Source organism: Rhincodon typus, chromosome 5 (assembly GCF_021869965.1).
Source record: "Rhincodon typus isolate 14 chromosome 5, sRhiTyp1.1, whole genome shotgun sequence".
Lineage (NCBI taxonomy): Eukaryota > Metazoa > Chordata > Chondrichthyes > Orectolobiformes > Rhincodontidae > Rhincodon > Rhincodon typus.
Genome location: NC_063336.1, coordinates 30,886,769 through 30,909,012, shown reverse-complemented (window position 1 = coordinate 30,909,012; position 22,244 = coordinate 30,886,769). Strand labels below are relative to the sequence as shown.

Below are 22,244 nucleotides of genomic sequence, written 5' to 3'. Positions count from 1 at the left end.
ACATTACAAGCTTTCTGAGTGCTGTTCCTTTGCCACTTCACCTGATGAAGGAGCAGGGCTATGAAAGCTTGTGATTTCAAATAAACCTATTGGACGATAACCTGGTGTCATGTGACTTCTGATTGGTAGAGGCATTGCCATGGACAGTATATCTATTAATGCTGCCCAGTGCCCGGTTTAATAGTTAACTGTCAATCATCATTGATGGGACATTCTCCACGGCAACACCTCTATCAAAGTCCACTATCAAAGTTGGTTGTCCCCTTAAATTTGATATTCTTATAAATTGTCCTGATGAGTACAAGAATCAGTACAAGAAGTAATGGAGTCACCAGACTCAAAACATTAACTCTCCCTTTCTTCCTTCAGATGCTGTCAGACCTACTGAGTTTCACTAGCAATTTGTTTTTCTTCCTCTCTTGTTAACCCTCTTAGTTTGATGGAAACAAATATTTTCATTTCTTTTAAGCACAAAATGAACACACTTCAATTAAAACTTAGTTGACTAGCAAAATTAAGGAACCCCAAAGAAAGAGGGATTTTATTACTTACTACTCCAAAAGAAAATAATAAATTTATCACATCAAATACACACAAAGGCAGATAATATGTTTACGGAGGTTGTCAACGCAGATTTAAAGGTAAACACAATTGCATCTCAGAGTCTTTGAGTTATGAGAATGACTGGAGTTCAAACTGTTTAGCTGTTTCGATTCTTCAGCAATGGTGTAGTTTGTGGATCCTGATTTCTCAGTGAACGGTTGTCATTCTGAAATAAAACAAAGAGTGCTGGAGAAAGATTGTTGTTCCGAGTTTTTTTTTTCACTGGGTACTGAAGTTGAGGGAAAGAGACATTCAGACAGTCAATTCCAGTTCTTGCTTGGAAATCTATTTTTCCTTGTCTGTGCACTACTACTCAGAAGCAGCTGTTGGTAAAGTTCCAATTGTATATTCCTGGGTCTGCTGTTTTGCTGAGCTGAACACTGCAGACATCTTTAATCTTAATGTGTAGCTTCCTGAAAGGTGTGAATCAATAGGCACAGAACTGACCAGCCTTCAGTACCCTTTTATGATGATGTTCATTTTGGCTCAGTGATCTTTGATAACTGAGGGTTTCATGATCTTGGCTCAACCTAGAAAGGTGATCAGATCAGCTGTTTTAGGTCGTATTTGTTCTTTTAGAAAAAAAACGAGAGAACCGTGGATACTGGAAATCAGAAACAAAAACAGAAATTGCTGGAAAAATTCAGCAAGTTTGTTCCTCTCCATTGATTATCATTTATTCCTTCCCCTTTCCCCATCCCATCTTCTGCATAAATACCAACCTTTTCCTAGCTACTATCAGTTCTGAAGAAGGGTCACTGGGCCCAACATGTTAACTCTTATTTCTCTGCACAGATGCTGCCAGACTTGCTGGGTTTTCCAGCAATTTCTCCTTTTGTTCATTTTAAAACCATTTTGAAAAGTTTCAAGTATTAAAATTAGATGATGGTAGTTTAATATCTCTAAGCCATTTTTATTGAGCCAGTACAGACACAATGGGTCGAATGGCCTCCCTTTGTACTGTAAAATTCATAAACATTCTATAACAAATTATGTTCTGTTTTATTTTCATGCAATGTGGGCATCGCCCAGACAACAGTTAAGAATCAACCATATCGCTGTTGCTCTCAAGTCACAGGTCAGTTGGACCAGGTAAGAAATACAGATTTCCTCCCTCAAAGGCTATCAGTGAATCACATGTTCTTTTTCTCTTGAAAACAACAATTGTCAGTGGTTAAACTAGCTTTTTATTAAGGTTTTTATTGAATACAAGTCTACCACAATGGGATTTTAACTCATAATCCGTACAACATTAGCCTATGATTCTGAATTACTAGTTATCTTCTTAGGAATAAGCACCAAGATGGCTGTGGAGTAGGTCTCCGAGCTCGGGGATCATCCACTTCTCATTTCTTTTGGTTTTTGTTTTTTTTTCCCTTTTTACTTAACTTTTACTTCACTTACTGTGAAGAGTACTGATGGCATTGGCGAAGGTGAGTTATTCTGGCGCAGACTCACTGAGGACAGCAAGCCCAGTGCGGAGGACAGAGGTCCCAGAGCGGGGGAAATTGAGCCCTGTTGGCGAAGTCGGTAAGGTGGGTCCAGTGGCGAAAGATGATGCCTGAGGATCGATGACTTTGGTGTTAGTTTTGTCCAGTGCTGGCGGTGAAACAGTGGCAGAAGGGCATCACAGCAACATCGACAAGGTGGGCCGTGGTGAGAGCCTCTGGCATTGGTGGGTCTGGTGCAGGTGGTGGCAGAGGTGAATCAGCCCAGTGGAGAAAGATGGCAGTTGAGAAATCGGCAACACTGACGTTAGTTGGGTTTGGCAAAGCAGTGGTGGTTCTGAACTGGCTCAGAACTCGAATGTAGATGGACTTCTTGTTAAGCTATACTTTTTTCATTTTTCTCATTCTTAAACTATTAAAATGGCTATTTTGTGGTGACAAATGGAAGCTTTTCACTGTATTTTATTGTATTTCTCACCCTAAAATACACGTGACAATAAAAATCATTCATTCAGTTACATTTCCGCTACACCACCAGCTCCCCCATTAACAAAACAGAAGTTATGTCAGCTTGACTGGTGCAACCACCATCAAGTAAAGTTTGGAAAATTGGATTATCACATGATCAACGGAAAGATGGTAGAGTTTCAAAAGAATTGCAGCAGTTCAACAATGTGATTCATGCTCAAAAGCATTTAGAAATGGAAAAAAATGATAATCTTGTAGTTGCTATCCACATTGACAACAGAATATGAAAAAGATATTTATACTTCATTAAGTTGTCATTGTGCATATCATACCAAGTATGTTTAATTTATTTATTGTCACTTGCATTTTACTGTGAACAATTAAATACAGAGAAAAGCTTCAAATAGCGCCACAGTCTGGTGCCATTTTGAATACTTTTAAGAATAAAAAGGCTAAAAGATATAACTGAAAGAAAGTCCTTAGGCTTGAGCTGGCTCACCAACGACACCTGCATTGTCAGCCTGCCTCCACCGCCTGTGCCAGACCCACCAACTTAGGAGCTGCCACTGTTTTGGCACCATCTCTTCACCACTGGGCCCTGACATATTTATATACATGTATTAAAGAAAATGTAATAGGGGCCATGGGAAAAGACAAATACTTCCATTGTGAGAAAGGCTCAAAAGGATAATATTTTATTGAAGTTAGGAGCAGTGTGTCTCAATATTACTCATTAATAAAAGCAACAATGTGTGTACATAATTTAAAGTTTGATTGCAAGTCATGCGGCAACTTGTAGCGTTTGGGTTTAGTAGGCTGTGATAGCATATTCCCAAATAACTGCAGTCTGCTTCCCATCCACTTCATATTTGCCAATCTAACTGATCCAGAGTTAGAATGATGCCAAATTGACTGGACAGAGATACTAACTCTAAACTAAAAATAATGCATTTGCATTTAATAAATAATTTTGTCAGTTCCATTAAGCCTGCAAAATTGACTTAAATGAACAGCAAAAATTGACAATGTAGTTTTCTCACTTTTATTCAGAGCAATTTCATTTTAAAATCGGAAACATTTTGATTAAAAAATAAACAGTTTGTCACTAAGGTGGACCTTGCTTCCAGCTCTCTTCAAAAACATTGAAAATCAATTCCTGATTTTAGTGCAAACACTCTGAATCCTCATTTAGGCAAGAGGTTTTTACAACAAGGAGGCAAGGAAAGGTTGAATTAGTCAGATTATATAAGACCCATTGAATAATTTATTAATCTAGTTATTTTAGTTACAGAATTTCAAGCTCACTTTGTCATGAGAATTTTAGGGAAATTAAACAGCTGTGTGTGAAACATTGTGTAGAAAATGGAATTGAGACAAATTCCTCCAGAAAAAAAAAACTCAGCTCTTTCACCAGCTATTTAGGCATTGAACTACAGCCAAAGAACTGATTATTTTTCCTCTCAAGGGGAAATGGTCTGTTTTTCTGAGCAAAAAAAAAGGGCATCTTGAACTACTGCTTTAATTACTGTTAATTAATGCATAAATCATTGCCTCTATGAGCAACACCAAAGGCTGGATTTTAGAAAATGCTTTTCTGAATTTCCACTATTAGCCCAGTTGATAATGCAACCATCTGGTGTTACACATTATTATACAGATCAGGTCCTATGTGAGACTCCTGAGCTAGATTTTCCAGTTTGAATTACATGAGCTCCCAGTTGTAATATCAGCAGGGGATTCTTCAAGAGACACTGACAAAAGTGACATATGTAGGTCTACCTAACAGCCACTTGCAGTTGGGAGCAAATGTACTGTAGTATTTTGCAAGTGAAATCATCTCACATATTTATCCATACTAGTGCTGAGTGCATGGGAGACCAAAAGGTGTTTCTCTTGTTTTACTGTGCATAATGGAGCAGAAACAGCGGATCAATTGTAAAGCCTGCAGCACATTTTTACAAGGAATGTTCAAACAATTGGAAGAAAAATCTTTTAATTTTCTCTAGTGTCTCTGCCAGAGGCTGCACAGTCCATACATTATGGGGAAAATAACCTTGGAAAATTGCTACAATTAAAGTTTCATGGTGAACTCGTGCCTCATCAAAGCAGTGTTGGTGTTCCAACCATTGAAAACTGATTCTTTAGTTTATCTAATCTGAAGCAACAATTGGCATTAATGACTACAGAATGGGAAAATGAATCAGTCTTGCTGAGTATTTGTTGATCCCAATGCAAAGATCCACATAATGTATAAAAGTTGAATAACAACAGGAAGAAGCTTTGGTTTCTGTACTCCAACCCTTAAGTTGTGGTAAGGCTGATTATCCACTTATCAGTCAAGGTCTGCGTACATGCTTGAAGATTGTCTGGATGGTTAAGGTAAATGAGCTTGTGAAAACAGAAGTATGCAAGTCACTGAGGTTTTTAATAACCAAGTATTTAGTACAAAGTAGGTGTCCACGTATAAATAATGGTAGCTGAGGTATTGTAGTAAGTTACAACAAATGGATGGAACTAAATATATATGAAATAATAGCAAAATACTGCAGAAGCTGGGAATCTGAAATTTAAAAAAAGTGCTCAAGAAACTCAGCAGGTCTGACAATATCTGTGGAAAAAGAAAGTTCCTAGGGTCTCAAAATATTAATGTTATTTCTCTCTCCACAGATGCTGCCAGACCTGCTGAGGTTCTCTAGTACTCTGTTTTTATTTAAAACAAATATTTACATTTGCATGGTAGTAAAAGATCTACATCTTTGAAGAAAAAGTAGCTTTTTTTTTTACAAAATAAAATTGTTTTAATAAATCTTCTAACTTTCCCATTCTGACTGTAAAAATACTCTTGTCACGTCACTAACATGTATTGGTTCACAACATTGAGTCAAAGAAATGTGTTATTTTAACACACTAGAATCTGAATATTACAGTAACTGTTAGAAACTGCACTCCTTTCCTAGGAATGTTTCGGGAAGTGGGGAAGAGGAGTCGGGTTTTCTCAATTACATTGCCAGGTTCCTGCTGTTAACTCTGAAAAAATGCCAGTGAAAGGACTTGAATATAATTCAGGACGTGGGTATGATAGGCCCATCATAAACTAAGATTCTGGCCTCGAAGTGGCAAAATTTCAATCCATCCCTCACCCACTTAATGGCAACTGTGGAAGTGGGGCCTAGGTCTCCTTAAACTAAGAGCTCATGGTTTCTCTTGAGGAGTTTAACATATCTGGAGGCCAAAACAGCCAGCGAGTTGAGGTAAACCAACTTCCAAAGGATATTAGGCTCAGTTGGTAGGAGGTTCTCAGATGGCAGAATTAATTTAAAAAATAAAATTCGACCATTGGTTCCAATCGACCTGGCTGCCAATCTCTTGCAAATTCTACTGTGTTCACTGACAGGCATAATACTGCTGCAGTTGACTAAGAGAGTTACATCCTGCATTACTTTGGATGTGTAGCAACAGCAAGCTCAACAACATGAAACAGATGTGCTGCATTAACAATAGTTTCCTTCTTCATTTTGTATCAGCACAGCAATGAAGATTAAAAGATTATATGACAGAGAAATGACTAAAAAAGATTTGATGATGCTGACTGTTGCACAAAAAATTATATGCCTCGTAGCTGCATCTATGAAAAAAAACCTGTCAATAACTTTTTGTTCCTAGCCATCTTTTGCCATAAGTTGACAGATGTTCCATGGAGTTTTGGTTACTGGTGATGAGCTGAATAAGTAGAAATAACAGATTCTATTATGCACAAGACTGATGGATCCATTGTAACCACACTAAGAAACAAGTTAAAAATTAGCACCATCAAGAATTAGCTAATACAGAATTTGCATTTCCAGTTTGCTTCCAAATTCTGCATTAGTACACGTTTGAAACATTCTTTCCCCTTTTCCAAAAAATCAGCCAGTTTCCCGATTTAAAAGCTTTAATTTATAAATTCAAAAAGGGTCATACTCAATTATTTCTTTTGAGATTATCTTTTGATTTAAGTTCAAAAGTCACAAAGACTTTAGAACAAACAGTCACAGATGCATTGCTAATTTGCTGCTGTATAGTCAATGGCCTTGTATTGTCTGGTGCTTGTGCTTCAGAGGTTAACCCTTCAGTTTCTTTAATTTCTTCTTCTCGAACAATCAAAGGTCTGCCGAGTGTCTGGCCAAGTAGTCGGCATACTTCAAATGCTTTACGTCGAGAATTAGCAACTGCTCGAAGACACGCCTGCCGTCTATACAAAATAAAACAGAACTTGGATAAAATTTTATTTTACTCTACACATTTTAGTTAAAAAAAATTACAGCAGATGCTAAGGCCTCGGATTTTAACTGCCCACCTAATTCCTGACCCTCTACCACCCTAAAGTGTAAGGCAGCAAGGAAATTATAATGGAGTGAGGAGTTTACGCAGAAATTGTGGTCGGTAAGAACACCTGCACAAGTGAGGTCCTCTTCAAACATGTGGTGCACTTTGATATCATCAAGGCTCAGTATGGCCTTGTAACCTAAGGCCTGAGTCGGATATTAATGGAGTTTCTTTTGGGTAAAACTTGCCAGAAACATTAGCCAGGGCCAGAAGAATGTAAATGCTCCACACAGCTCTATGAGGAACCCTTGGGCAATTCCCGCCCTGGACTTCCCTTCCTGGAGCACTCGTGGTGGGAACATTTTCACAGGTTTTCAGCAGTAGCTACTTGATGATAATTTCTTGTGCCTCATCCCAGCAGGGCAGTGATTTCACGGAGAAATGCAAGTGAAGCAAAGGAGCTAAATTTCTGTTACTCAGGCTACCCCATTCATCAAGTTTTTGCAGTGAAAATGAAACTCTGGATTCCTACAGGAAATACAATCAAAGTTTCACTGATGTTATGGTGGGAGGTTGGCCAATTGCCTGAAGAATTAGTATAACTGGCCACAGATTAATCAATCAACTTCTGGATGTTCAAATTTCTGTTTTAATAAATTCTCCAACTGTCTGATAACTTCACGTGCTATTACAATACAAAATTACGATTTTGTGCTGATACAAAATGAAGAAGGAAACTATTGTTAATGCAGCACATCTGTTTCATGTTGTTGAGCTTGCTGTTGCTACACATCCAAAGTAATGCAGGATGTAACTCTCTTAGTCAACTGCAGCAGTATTATGCCTGTCAGTGAACACAGTAGAATTTGCAAGAGATTGGCAGCCAGGTCGATTGGAACCAATGGTCGAATTTTATTTTTTAAATTAATTCTGCCATCTGAGAACCTCCTACCAACTGAGCCTAATATCCTTTGGAAGTTGGTTTACCTCAACTCGCTGGCTGTTTTGGCCTCCAGACATGTTCTCCTCAAGAGAAACCATGAGCTCTTAGTTTAAGGAGACCTAGGCCCCACTTCCACAGTTGCCATTAAGTGGGTGAGGGATGGATTGAAATTTTGCCACTTCGAGGCCAGAATCTTAGTTTATGATGGGCCTATCATACCCACGTCCTGAATTATATTCAAGCCCTTTCACTGGCATTTTTTCATGTTTCCACATTTTCTGCATGCATAATTAAACATTAAAACATTTAATTTTTTTTTTCCTCAAGCACAACTCCATTATCTTCTCAAAAGAAAGAAGTTAGCACCAGTACCCAAAACACTCCACTTCCCACCACACAAACCTAAGGTCATTCCCGAGGTTCTGAGGATGGGTCACCGGACCGGAAACATTAACTCCGTTTTCTCCTTCACAGATGCTGCCAGATCTGCTGAGCTTTTCCAGCAACTTTGTTTTTGTTCCTAAGGTCATTCCTGTTGTTCGAGTCTGAAGACCATTTTGTTTCCTCCACCATATGGCAGTTATGGCCTTACAAGTCATTGTTTTGTATACATTTTAAAGGGATGTTAAGGAATCTAACAATAGGATTGAATTGATTAAAAAAAAAAGCACGTGGAATTTAGTGCCAATAAATTTCATGGCTTTATTTAGAATAACAGAGGCTGCAAAGGTTCAAGTGGTTTGTACTACACCTGAAGCCATCTTAATCCCAAAAGAAATACCTTTATTATCTGCAATAAAATTAATGAAAATATGGCACGCTACAGGGAAAACAGGAGAGTTTAAAAAAAAAACTACAGAATGTGGGCATTACATTAATTTGCTAATTGATTAGCATCTTTATATCAAGGTTGGTTATGAACTTCCTTCTTCAACTGCTGCAGTCCCTGGCGTGTTGATCCACCCACAATGCTGCTAGGCTGGGGTTCTATTCAGGGACAATAAAGCAGTGGTGATATAGTTCAAGTCAAAATGCTGGGTGGCTCAGATGAGAACTTGCAGAAGGTGCTGTTCCTATGTATTTGCTGATCGTGCACTTCTAGGCAGCACAGATTGTAGGTTTGTAAGTTGCTGCAATACAAATGATACTGATCCTATGGTGCATTTGTGTTGGAGGGAGTGAATGTTTAAGGTGATGAATGGGCTGCCAGTCAAAGAGGCTGCTTTGCCTTAGACGGTGTCAAGCTTCTTAAGTAAGGCTCTTCGTAGATTACGTGGTCCCACTTCCTACAGACAAAGGGGGTAGCCATGGGTACCCGCATGGGCCCAAGCTACGCCTGCCTCTTCGTAGGTTACGTGGAACAATCCCTCTTCCGTACCTACACCGGCCCTAAACCCCACCTCTTCCTCCGTTACATTGATGACTGTATCGGCGCCGCCTCGTGCTCCCACGAGGAGCTCGAACAGTTCATACACTTCACTAACACCTTCCACCCCAACCTTAAGTTTACCTGGACCATCTCCAACACCTCTCTCCCGTTCCTGGACCTCTCTGTCTCCATATCGGGCAACCACCTAGAAACCGATATTCATTTCAAGCCCACCGACTCCCACAGCTACCTAGAATACTCCTCCTCCCACCCACCTTCCTGCAAAAATGCTATCCCCTATTCCCAATTCCTTCGCCTCCGCCGCATCTGCTCCCAGGATGAGGCATTCCACTCCCGTACATCTCAGTTGTCCTCGTTTTTCAAGGACCGTAACTTCCCCTCCTCAGTGGTCGAGAACACCCTCAACCGTGTCTCCCACATCTCCCGCACCTCATCCCTCTCACCCCGTCCACGCAATAAGAACCAAAAAAGAATCCCCCTCGTCCTCACGTACCACCCCACCAACCTCCGGATCCAACGCATCATCCTCCGACACTTCCGCCATCTGCAATCCGACCCCACCACCAAAGACATCTTTCCCTCCCCACCCTTATCTGCTTTCCGGAGGGACAACTCTCTCCGTGACTCCCTTGTCCGCTCCACACTCCCCTCCAGCTCCACCACACCCGGCACTTTTCCCTGCAACCGCAGGAAGTGCTACACCTGCCCCCATACCTCCTCCCTCACCCCCATCCCAGGCCCCAAGAAGACTTTCCACATCAAGCAGATGTTCACCTGCACATCTGCCAATGTGGTATACTGCATCCGCTGTACCCGGTGTGGCTTCCTCTACATCGGGGAAACCAAGCGGAGGCTCGGGGACCGCTTTGCAGAACACCTACGCTCGGTTCGCAATAAACAACTGCACCTCCCAGTCGCGAACCATTTCAACTCCCCCTCCCATTCCTCAGACGACATGTCCATCCTGGGCCTCCTGCAGTGCCACAACGATGCCACCCGAAGGTTGCAGGAACAGCAACTCATATTCCGCTTGGGAACCCTGCAGCCCAATGGTATCAATGTGGATTTCACAAGTTTCAAAATCTCCCCTCCCCCTACCGCATCCCAAAACCAGTCCAGCTCGTCCCTGCCTCCCTAACCTGTTCTTCCTCCCACCTATCCCCTCCTCCCACCTCAAGCCGCACCTCCATCTCCTACCGACCAACCTCATCCGGCCCCCTTGACCTGTCCGTCCTCCCTGGACTGACCTATCCCCTTCCTAACTCCCTACCTACACTCACCTTTACTGGCTCCATCCCCACCTCTTCGACCTGTTTGTTTCCTCTCCACCTATCCTCTCCTCTATCCCTCTTCTATCCGCCTCCCACTCTCTCCCTATTTATTTCAAAACCCCCTTCCCCTCCCCCTTTTCTGATGAAGGGTCTAGGCCCGAAACGTCAGCCTCTCTGCTCCTATGATGCTGCTTGGCCTGCTGTGTTCATCCAGCCCTGCACCTTGTTGTCTCGGATTCTCCAGCATCTGCAGTTCCTACTATCTCTTAAGTAAGGCTGACATTTGTTTCCTATCTTAACTGCTTTGAACTAAGTAGCTTGATGAGCCATATCAAAGGGCAGTTAAAAGTCAACCACATTGCTGTGGGTTGAGAGCTACATACAGGTAAGGGCAGGAGATTTTCTTCCTGAAAGGGCAATAATGAACCACATAGGCTTTTACAACAATCAACGATAGCCTTGTAGAAGGTGGACATGCTTTTGGAGGGGAGTCACTGCAGACTAGCCAGCCTCTGAATTGGAAGAATTGTAAACTGTGAGAACAGTGTGCAACTCCAAAAGGACAAGTTGGTGGAATGGGTAGAAAGGTGGCAGATGAGGTTAGATGCAAAGAAGGTGACACACACTGGTCAGAAGAACATTGAAAGACAATATAAAGTATGGAGCACAATTCTAAAAGGTATGCAGGAAGAACCTGGGTATATATGTGCATAGATCTCTGAAAGTGGCAGTATAGGTAAAGAGAGCAGTTAATAAAGCAGTGTTCTTGCTCTATTAATTGGTTCATAAATAACAAGAATAAGAAGGTAATGATGAACTTATGCTCGTAGATTTCAGTTCTGGGTGCCACATTATAGGAAAGATATGAATGTGTTAGAGAGAGTGTCGAAATGATTTGCGAGAATGGTTCCAAGAATGAGAAACTTCAGTTTATGTGGATAGATTGAAGAAGTTGGGATTGCTCTCTTTGGAGAGATGCCAACTGAGAGAAGATTTAGTAGAGGGTTTCAAAATCATGACCAAGCTAAACAGAGTAGATAGGCAGAATGGCCTCCTTCTCCTCCCTAACGAATCAGTAATTCTTTTACCTGCTATTGTAGTTGTGTGTGTGTATGTATGTGTCTGTGTGAGAGAGAGAGACTGGTACAATAAAATTTCTTGTCAGCGGTGACTGCCTGGCTCAGAATGTTAATAGTAAGTGAATTGCCAATTGGCAATGCCATAAACATCGAGAATAAGTGGTTTTATTGCCTTCTATTGAGATGTCATCACCTGGCATTTTTGTGGCGCAAAGCTACTTACCACTTATCAGCCCAAGCTTGAATGCTGTCGAGGTCTTGCTAAATGCAACACATCGTGCTTCTGTACCTATTCATCACCATTTGCAACTCTTTATTGTGCAATCAGAAACATCCTCACTTCCGGTTTTATAATGGAGGCAAGTCATTGAGGAAGCAGCGAAGATGGTTGGGCTTAGAACAATGCCCTAAGAAATTAACAGCAATGTTCTGGGGCTGAAACTTCAACTTTACTGACACTCTTTGATGCCACACTGTCAAATGTCACTTTGAATTCAAGGACAGTCACTCTGACTTAACTTTTGGAATTCAGCTCTTCTGCACATATTAGCACCAAGGCTGAGTAGATATGATATAATGTAAACTATATGTTGGTGATTTGTGGTCAACTTGAAACCAGTTTCAAGTCAATACTACATTGATATCAATGGCAGTGCTTGATTTTTATATTCAAGCATGAGAGCTTAAGTTTCCCCTTGAACTATTTCCCAAAACCACTTGCTGATCTATTAGTTTATCTAAAAAAAAAACTACCTGGATTTGGATGTAAGTGGTTTTGATATGCCTTATATCTCACTCGACATTTACTTCTACGGTAGAAACATCTACACCAATACAACTCTAAAGCAATCCAATTGATACAAAAACTCAAAATTTTGTTTTAAATTCATTAACAGGATTTATTGCCCATCCCTAATTGCCCAGAGGGTAGTTCAGAGTCAACCACATTGGGTCTGAAGTCACATGTAGGCCAGACCAGGTAGGGATGGCAGTTTCCTTCCCTAATGGACTTTAATGAACAATATGTAATATATTTTGGGTAACAGAAACGCAAGACTCATTAGTGCATCCATAAGGAGGCCCTTCACTTCATCAAGCCCATGCTGCCTGTTTGTAGGATGACACAGTTTGTCCAATAGCTATACTCTATCTCCATTGCCCTGCAAGTTTGTTTCCCTCAAGTACCCATCCAATTTTCTCCGTCACTGTAGGCAGCAGGTTCCAGGTCAATGCCACTCACTATTTATAATAACGTGCAATTAAGATCATAAAACGTGTGCTTTTTTAAAAAAAAGACTTAACTAGCTGTAAAATTATTCCATCTACAAGGAACTTCAGTTTGCATGAGCATTAAAAAGGGTTAAAAGTGTGTTTTAAATCTATTAGAAAAATGAATTGTTCATGGAATAAGTAAGCAGTACAATAAATAATCTAAAACACTGATCTTTGAACAAGGCGTCAAAGGGTCTTGATCCTGGCTAACAAAAACAAAGTAGTCCACGTTACCTGATACTTTCCACAGCTTCAGTTGTATGATAAAACTGAGGTGAACCAACAACAACAGAACTATCTAGTTTCTCCACCAATAAGTTACAGCAATTCTCCATCTTGCTGAAGTCATTGAATATAACAGATACCTGGGAAGCAAAAAAAAAGTCTTTTTAAATATTTCAAAATGATATCAAAATCTGTGGCTTAACTAAATAAAATATAATGAAGTGAAAGGTGTTCAATACTACGTATATACATGACACTTTTGGGCTTAGGCTGAACGATAGAAGTAGTCTTAATAACATCTTTCGAATCTTGAAGATTACAATCTTCCAGTATTATTGATAGCTTAAGAACTAGATATTGCAGGGTCGATAGGGCTGTTTCTGTCGTTTTTTTCTGGTGCCTAGGTCGATGCCAGGTGATCTGGCTGGCTGGTTCCATTTATAGAGTCAGAGATATACAGCAAGGAAACAGACCCTTCAGTCCAATTTGTCCATGCTGACCAGATATCCTATATAAATCTAGTTCCATTTGCCAGTATTTGTCCCATATCCCTCTAAACCCTTCCTATTCGTATACCCATCCAGAGGCCTTTTAAACTGTAATCGTAGCAGCTTCCACTACTTCCTCTGGCAGCTCATTGTGTACACGCACCACCCTCTGCATGAAAAAAAATTGTCCCTTAGGACCCTTTTATATCTTTCCCCTCTCACCTTAAACCTATACCTTCTAGTTTTGGACACCCTCACCCTGGGGAAAAGACATTGCCTATTTACCCTATCCATGTCCCTCGTGATTTTATAAACCTCTGTAAGGTCACCCCTCAGCCTCCAATGCTCCGGGGAAAATAGCTGCAGCCTATTTAGCCTCTCCTTATACTCAAACCCTCCAACCCTGGCAACATCCTCGTAAATCTTTTCTGAACCCTTTCCAGTTTTACAACATCCTTCCTATAGGAGGGAGACCAGAATTGCATGCAATACTCCAAAAGTGGCCGAACCAACGTCCTGTATGGCCATAACATGACCTCCCAACTCCTATACTCAATGCACTGACCAATAAAGGCAAGCACACCAAACGCCTTCTTCACTATCCTAAATACCTGCAAATCCACTTTCAAGGAACTGTGAACCTGCACTCCAAGGTTTCTTTGTTCAGCAACACTCCCCATGACCTTACCATTCAGTGTATAAGTCCTGCCCTGATTTGCCTTTCCAAATTGCAGCACCTCACATTTATCTAAATTAAACTCCAATTGCCACTCCTCGCCCCTTTGGCCCATCTGATCAAGATCTATTGTACTCTGAGGTAATCTTCTATGCTGTCTAGTACACCTCCAAATTTAGTGTCACCTGCAAACTTACTAATCATGCCTCCTATGTTCACATCCAAATCATTTATATGAATGACAAAAAGCAGTGGACCCAGCACTGAATCTTGTGGCACACTACTGCTCACAGGCCTCCAGTATGAAAAGCAACCCTCCACCACTACCTTCTATCTTCTTTGAAACTTAGTAGCATTTGGTACAACTGTGTGGCTTGCTAAGCTATTTCAGAAGGCAATTGGGAATCAATGACATTCCCTGAAGGAAATTAGTGAACGATATGGGTTTTTCCAACAATCAACAGTGGTTTCATCATCATCAGTAGATTCTGAATTCCAGATTTTTTTTCCTGAAACATAATTTTTTTAAAATATTGAATTCAAATTCCGCCATCTGCCGTGGTAGGATTCAAACCCAAGTCCCTAGAACACTAGCGGATTTTCTGGATTAATACTCTGGTGATAATACCACTGGGCCGTAAGACTCCGCATGCAGCAGGATAGAAAGTGGAGTTGAGGCCGAGATAATATCAGCCTTCATCATATTAAATGGCAGAGCAAGCTCAAGGTGCTGAACTGACTACTCCTGATTATAGTTCTTATGAAAAGTAATTAGTTTGCTATTATGCATCCTTGGAACAGCAGGGCAGAGAGTAAGTCTCTTATGTCAGTGTTAAACTATTTTTGGAGAAGGTCTCCCTTCCTCTGCTGTGCTTAGGCATTTGGCTGGAGTTGGCAGCCATTTGAACAGTGAATTGGGCAGAGAAAAGCAGCTAAAAAGTTAGCCTTAATAACTTTAATAAAGTAATTATAATACTCACCTAACGAGAATAAAAGCTACAATTTTCACAATTAAATACATATAAAGCATTCAAACAAACTTAGAAGAACATAAGAACTAGGAGCAGACCCAGACTTACACCATCATTCAATATGGTCGTGCAGTTCTCAAATCCACTTTCCTGTATGCTCCCCAAATCCTTTGATTCTCAACAATTAAAAGTCTTTTATATTTAAATATATTCCACAATGAAGCCTCTTCAAACTTCTGCAGAATTTCAAATATTGGGAAAACTGAGTGAAGAAAAATTTCAGTTCCAAATGATCAGACCCTAATCCTAAGACTGTGTCCTTTGTCGAGATTCCCAACCAGGTAAATAACCTCCGAATCTGTACTGTTAAGCCACTTCAGAATTCTTATATTTTCATAAGCTTGCCTCTTTTTTTTTGTTAACTCTGGAATGTATATTCTTATTCACTTAGCCTTTCAAGACAAGACAACCTCCTCATTCCAGGAACTAATCCAGTGAACCTTTATTGCACCTTTACCTTTTAAATATGGGGGTTAAAATTGCATGTAGTACTCCAGATGCGGTCTTAACAAAGCTCTGTACAATGGGAGAACGATACTTATTCTTTTATTCTAGTGCATTTGCAATAAAGGCCTACATGCCTTTTATCTTTCCAATTGCTTCTTTTTATTATTTATTCACAGAACACGGATGTCGTTGGCAAACCAGTATTTATAGCCCATCTCCAACTGCCCAGAGAGCAGTTAAGAATTGACCACTTTGCTGCGGGCTGGGGACATGTGTAGGCCAGTCCAGGCAAAAATGGCAGAATTCCTTCCCGAAAGGACACTTTGAAAGCAGCTTGGTTGGCATTGGGCTAATTTTTTGTTCCATATTTTTAACTGAATTCAAGTTTCACAATCTGCCATGGTATGATTCAACCCTCGACAAAAAAAAATGTCCTTAAAACATTAGCGTGGGCTTCTGGGTTACTAATCCAGTGACATTACCTCTATGTCACTGCCTCTTCTGCTTGCTGTAGCTGTATGCTAAATGTTCTGTGATCCTTGCATAAGTACACCCACGTCCCTCTTTTCGAAATATATTCTGCTTGTCTATTCTTACAGTTAAAGTAAATAACATCTTCTCATAATTATATTCCATTTGTCACCTCATTGCCCATTTACTTAGCCAGTCTGCATCTCTTTAATATAGGTCCTGCCTTCACAGCTTAGATTCCCATCTATATTAGTACATTTCCAATATTACATTTGTGATTGGATTAAATTATATTTCACAAATCTGTTCCTTTATAAAACCAAAAATTGACAGTATCAAGTTTTCATCCATTATAATTAAATGTAATAAGTTAATGCTAAAGATATAGTTTACACAATACATATACAGCTCTTCTGTGCACATTTATGAAAAGTTACAACTGAAACTGAATAGTACCTCTGCTTCCATCTGATAGGCATTTTCAATTCGCCGAAAATCCTTAGTCACTGTAATACAATCCTCCTGGAACATTAACATACTATTTGAAGACAAAATATTCAATGAAAGAGTATTGGTACTAAATGTACAATATTCTAATGTAACACTCAATAAAATCACTGCTCCAACAAGCAGGTACAATACTTAATTGCAACTCCCAAGATATTTCTCAATGGGTAACAGAAGACATTTATTTCAACCCACTATGAAAAGAATTTATTCTTCCAAAAAAAATTGTGATTCCTGCTAATAATGAAACTGGACTGTGACGTGAACCCCTTAGGGACACATATGGATTCAAGGTTTTTCCAGGTGTGTCCTTTTCCCAACAATGGGACACTGAATGCATGGAATCCTCCTGTGGCTCAAACAGGGCTGAACCTGAAGAGGTTTTACTTGGTGGGAAGGGGAAAGGAGGTAAGTGAGTACCATCAAAGACAGTTAACAAATGGTGTCAATCATGATGACCGTGTGGAACAGCTCCACACACGTAACAAAAGGGTCAGGGGAAAGGGTTTTAAAGACAGTTGGAAGTGATAGTTAGTTATGTTTGATATATTGTGATCCTGAATGCAGGAATGATTTTGACACAGGGCAGTAAGATTGCCAGTAATAAAAACAGAAGTTGCTGGAAAAACTCAGCAGGTCTGGCTGCATCTGTGAAGAAAAATCAGAGTTAACATTTTGGGTCCTGTGACCCTTCCTCAGAACTGATTTTTCTTCATAGTGGCTGCCAGACTTGCTGAGCTTTTCCAGCAACTTCTGTTTTTGTTCCTGATTTACAGCATCCACTGTTCTTTCCATTTTTATTTTGTAAGGTTACCAGTGTTTGATGTGGTGACGGATGGCTAAGTTCTTATGAGAAGTCATCTATCTCAAACTTTAACTTCTGTTTCTTTAAATACTGCCAGAATTGAATATTTCCATTGTTTTGTGTTTGTAATTCAGATTTCCAGTATTTTTCCTTTGGATAAATACCTAAAAAGGGTAGAGGAAGGGGTCAGACAAATAAATCAAAAGAAGTCCCATCGTAGATTAATAAGACAAGAATAGTGTAATCAAAGCATGGAGTTCATTTCCAGATGGAAAAAAATTGAAAAGCAGAGAAGTTTTTTTTAAAAACTTAAATTTCTTAAATTTGTACAGAAGCATGGTCAGACCCCACATAAACCTTGGAACAGTTCTGGACTCCATATTATTAAAAGTTTGGGCACTGGAAATTAGAAGAATACTACCAGAATCTAGAAGTTATACCAAGTAGGGAAAGAAAGAATAGATTGAGGCTTCTTCTCTAGCAAGAAGACTACGATTATGAAAGGGTTTTATAAGAGTTGAAATGCAGATGATGGTTCCACTTGCACGTTAAATCAAAACTATAAATACAAGTTACTAATTTAATAATTTTGGAGTTAGTAATAAATCCAATATGGAATTCAAGAGAAACCCTTTTTATTCAGAGAGTAGTTAGAACGTGGAACTCACTATCACAGGGAAATCAAAAAACGGAAACATTGAAGGATGTTTTGCTCCAACAACGCTCAAGAGGTCTGACACCATCCAGGACAAAGCAGCCTTTCTGATTTGGCATCCCATCCACTACCTTCAACATTAACTCCCTGAACAGTGGTAATACATGTACTATCTACAAGATGCACTGTAATAACTTATCAAGGGTCCTTTGACAATACCTTCCGACACACCAGTCTACTACCTAAAAGGACATGGCAGCAGGTACACGGAAACATCATGATAATCAAATGCCCCTCCAAATCTCCCATCATCGTGACTTGGTACTTTATCATGGTTCCTTTATCATCGCTAGATCAAAATCCTGGAACTTCCTTCCTAATGGCATGGTGGAAGGACTACAGCAGTTTAAGGTAGCTCATTACCACCTTTTCCATTGCATTTAGAGATGGACAATAAATGCTGGCCTAGCCAGCAGCTCACACATCTAATGAATGATTAAACAAAATCTATCTCCCAATTTCTTTTGCCTCTAATCTTTGCCTCCTCAAAGTCAAAAGGTAAAGATTGAATATAATGAAGAGAATTAAACAAGTATTTACAGCCTGGAAATGGGCCTTTTGCTTCAATAAATCAACGTTATGCGGGTACTGCATATGAGCTTCCTCCAACCTTTCTCTGTCAAACTTGATAAACATATCCTAGCCCCTCATTCATTTGGTTTTCTGTTCTCCTACAATGTTTCTGGGGCAAGGATATCAATATATGGTTTTTACAGTTGATTTCCCTTCCTTCAGAAATTAACTGCAGTATTCCACTGCTAATCCAGCTGAGAAAAGCTAATTCAACATTAAGAGGGGTTCAGCCTGCTGTCACCTTGGTTCCTTCTAGCTCAGTAACAACACCCAAGTTACTTCCCACTGGAGAACAAGTTCAGTTTCAAAATAAACAAGCACTTTACATGCTTAAAGTTTATTTTGGATTGCTTTAGTTAGTGCAAGGAAACGGAGTGTGGTAAATATTCACTATTGATTTTCTCTTAGCCATGGAAAGCTTTCATGAAAGGGTTAATCTATATGGCTGTTGAGCACGGGTGAAAATGCTGGATGATAATGAAATCAGATACTTGTTGCCTCTGTGAAGTTGGCTCCAACTTTTTTTTTAAAAAAACACAACACTTTGTTTTGCCAACTTGTAATAATCAATTTATCCATGGCCTCTCGTTAACATGTTACCTCCTTAGGGGCATTATCCACTAACACAGGATCAGTTTATTATGTGGGGATGACACAGATGTATTCCCTACCATTTCTTTGTAATCTCACATCTACCTTTCTGCCGTCAGTGTGCCCATTTGGTACTGCTGTAAAGTAGTCAAAATTGTCAACTGAAGTTATTATGTTCGGAACTGTAATAAACCTTGCTTCACTCGATAGTCCTTATGCGACAATTTCATAGGCTCGATTCCTAATTTTTAACTCAGAAGTACAATTCAAACTTCACTTCCTATTAATCAGTATGATTGTTTACTTAAAATTCTGTATTATCATGACCTCTTACCCACTTCACACCCATTAGCAGAGAAATGTTTGTTTTTGGATGGAAATGCTGCAGATGTCTCTCACGTCTCTAAATTGGCCTGGCTTCTTACCCCTCTCTAGATCACTTGAGTTTTGAATGGGTTGCTGTGTCTATGCATTACACATAAAAAATATCAGTTGTGTGGAACAAGCTGGGAATGGACCACAGTGTTTTCCTGTCCACTGTTTCTGTGTACTTCAAGACTAAACTTCTTCGACACTCTTAACATCTCCGCCCTCCATAAACCCAAATTTGTCCAAAATTCAACTGCCAATATCTTATCCACAATAAGTGATTCATTAGTCTATTCTTTGTTACATTTAAGGTCTCCTGAAAGAAAGGATTCAAAATATTCATCATAAAATTCCTTCACAACCTTTCAAGAGTCTTTGACTGGAACCTATTCATCTTTTAAGCCCTCCTACACTCAGTCTTCTCCCTCTGGATTCGAACGCCACCATTAATGGGCCTGTCTTCATCTAAATTAGTTGCATCTCTGGAATCTTACCCGAGGTTCCCAACCCTCAACATTACTCTGCCCAAATCAGAAAACCTTCTTAAAATCCATCTATTTAAACCATGTTTATAATCAGCTCTTCTAATTATACCGTTGTGGCTCAGAAGCTGTTCTTTTCACTCTCACCAGTTCCACACTTTCACCATTACCAACATGTGTTCTGCATTCATATTGGACCATTCTTGATTTAACATTTTCACTGTTACAGTCACAATTTTAGAACTGTGTACATCATGACAGTAATCATAACACCAGGTACCTGCCAATGTCACTGCTGAACTGTTGGAAAGTGCAATTTTCAGCATGTCACTAAGAGAAGCTCAGGGCTTCTATGTGACAATATTTTACAAATTTACATGTTGCAAAGTGTTCATGCATATGGAGTCCACCTTGCCTTATTCAAGAAAATACCATACTGTATCTATTTGAGGATTACATTCTAAAATAACAATTTTATCAACCTGTTCAATGTTGCTATCACACACCTCTGGAACAGGTGGGACATGAACCTGGGCCTCCTGGTCCAGGGATAGGGACACTACAGAGAAAGTTACTACTGTCAACCTGCTCAGAATAAGCAAATGGTTTTCATCCCCCCCACCCCCCCAAGCATTTGTGAAAAGATTACATTGAGGTCATTGGATAAAAGGTGAACAAAAAGTCTGAGATAACAAGGTGTAGAGCTGGATGAACACAGCAGGCCAAGCAGCATCAGAGGAGCAGGAAAGCTGACATTTCGGGGCTGGACCCCATTTCTGAAGAAGGGTCCAGACCCGAAACGTCAGCCTTCCGGCTCCTATGATGCTGCTTGGTCTGCCGTGTTCATCCAACTCTATACCTTATTATCTCAGATTCTCCAGCATCGGTAGTTCCTACTATCTCTGAATCAGTTATAAGTCTGTTGGATGCAATCAATTCCTTCTAACACGGGAATCGGATAGGATTTTCCAAGTGACTGTCAAACATTATTACTACAGCTACCCAGCATCACTTGTGACATCTATCATTACCAAAAGTGAGTGATGCATCCTTGATGCAAGTTGACTGCACTTTCAAGAGTTAGATGTTTATTGTGTCAGGCTTAACTGGGTCACTATGAACAACACGGCCAACCTGCAACGATGACGAATCGTCGAACAACGGAACTCAGGAAGTGGCCATTGAGCCCAGAATCGATGCCAGTCTTTCCAATACAACGAGGCCAGAACTTTTACTTGGGTCATGTTTACACCAATGCATAATGTCGATTACTCTCGGGCTGCTAATTTAATCCAGTACAAACTCTGGAATGGGAATTAAGCTTCTTTTTTTCAGGAGCAAGAATTAATCAGAGGGAAGAAAAAATATACAAATTTTAAAAATCCCCTTCAGAGTATTTTAGTCTGTGATGCGCCAAGCTCAGCCCTCGTGTCGAGTGCTGGGAGCAGGCGGCTCCGTTCCCGGCTGTCAGTGTTGACTGACACTGTCCCTCTCCTTCCCTGGGCTCGGTATAACCTTACCCTCACACCGTGTGCCCGGACGCTCTGCACGATGTATTCGAGCCGCCGACTGACGCTGCTCTTGGCCGCCGCTGCCGCCTCCTTCCGGCTGGCCACCAGCACGCAGACTCGGGCCCGGTTCGGAGGCGCCGACACCTCGGCTGTGGCGCTGACCTGCACCTCCCGTTCGGCCGAAGGGGAAGGGGAAGGCACGGGCGACTTGGAGCCGCGGCGCTCAGGCCAACAGCGTTTGCCATTCTCTGTATCCGACAGCAGCGTCGCGAAAACCTGAGCCGGACTGATCGCCATGGTTACCGGAGCGGCGGGTAAAATGGCGGCGGGGGGGGTGGGGTGAACGGCGCCGCTGCTATGGCAACTGTCCACACCCACCCGCGCCGCAGCGGGTGGAAGCGCAGCGCCGCTGCTATGGCAACTTCCCCCTCCCGCCCGGAGGATGGGTGATTGACGCGCATGCGCAGAGGCGGCGCCGTTCCTGATTGCTGCAGAGGCGGAGGGGGCAGCGGAGAATTAGATAGAGTTTTAAACAGTAATAAACAACCAAAGAACTGTGGATGCTGGCGAACTG

At 40.7% G+C, this 22,244-nt stretch overlaps 1 protein-coding gene across 2 annotated transcripts; it reads right to left on the bottom strand.

Annotated features, from left to right (window-relative positions):
- Positions 1-4,074: 4,074 nt before the first annotated feature.
- Positions 4,075-21,992, bottom strand: irak1bp1 (interleukin-1 receptor-associated kinase 1 binding protein 1). Of its 2 annotated transcripts, XM_020528224.2 has the most exons (4): positions 21,680-21,992; positions 16,574-16,639; positions 13,014-13,144; positions 4,075-6,750 (listed from the first exon to the last, which is right to left on the bottom strand). In XM_020528224.2, the coding sequence occupies exons 1-4, from the start codon at positions 21,965-21,967 to the stop codon at positions 6,480-6,482; spliced, it is 756 nt and encodes a 251-aa protein (XP_020383813.1). In that variant the 5' UTR covers positions 21,968-21,992; the 3' UTR covers positions 4,075-6,479. The 2 variants fall into 2 exon arrangements, with proteins under 2 accessions (XP_020383813.1, XP_048453206.1); XM_048597249.1 differs by lacking the exon at positions 16,574-16,639 and having other exon boundaries at positions 21,680-21,985.
- Between the last annotated feature and the right edge of the window lie 252 nt (positions 21,993-22,244).

Coding starts and splice junctions, on each gene's coding strand:
- irak1bp1 (XM_020528224.2), bottom strand. CDS start 21,967: ATGGCGATCAGTCCGGCTCAGGTTTTCGCGACGCTGCTGTCGGATACA. Junction 16,640..21,679: donor TCCGGGCACACGGTGTGAGG/GTAAGGTTATAC, acceptor TTAATGTTCCAG/GAGGATTGTATTACAGTGAC. Junction 6,751..13,013: donor GAAGCTGTGGAAAGTATCAG/GTAACGTGGACT, acceptor TATTTTGTATAG/ACGGCAGGCGTGTCTTCGAG.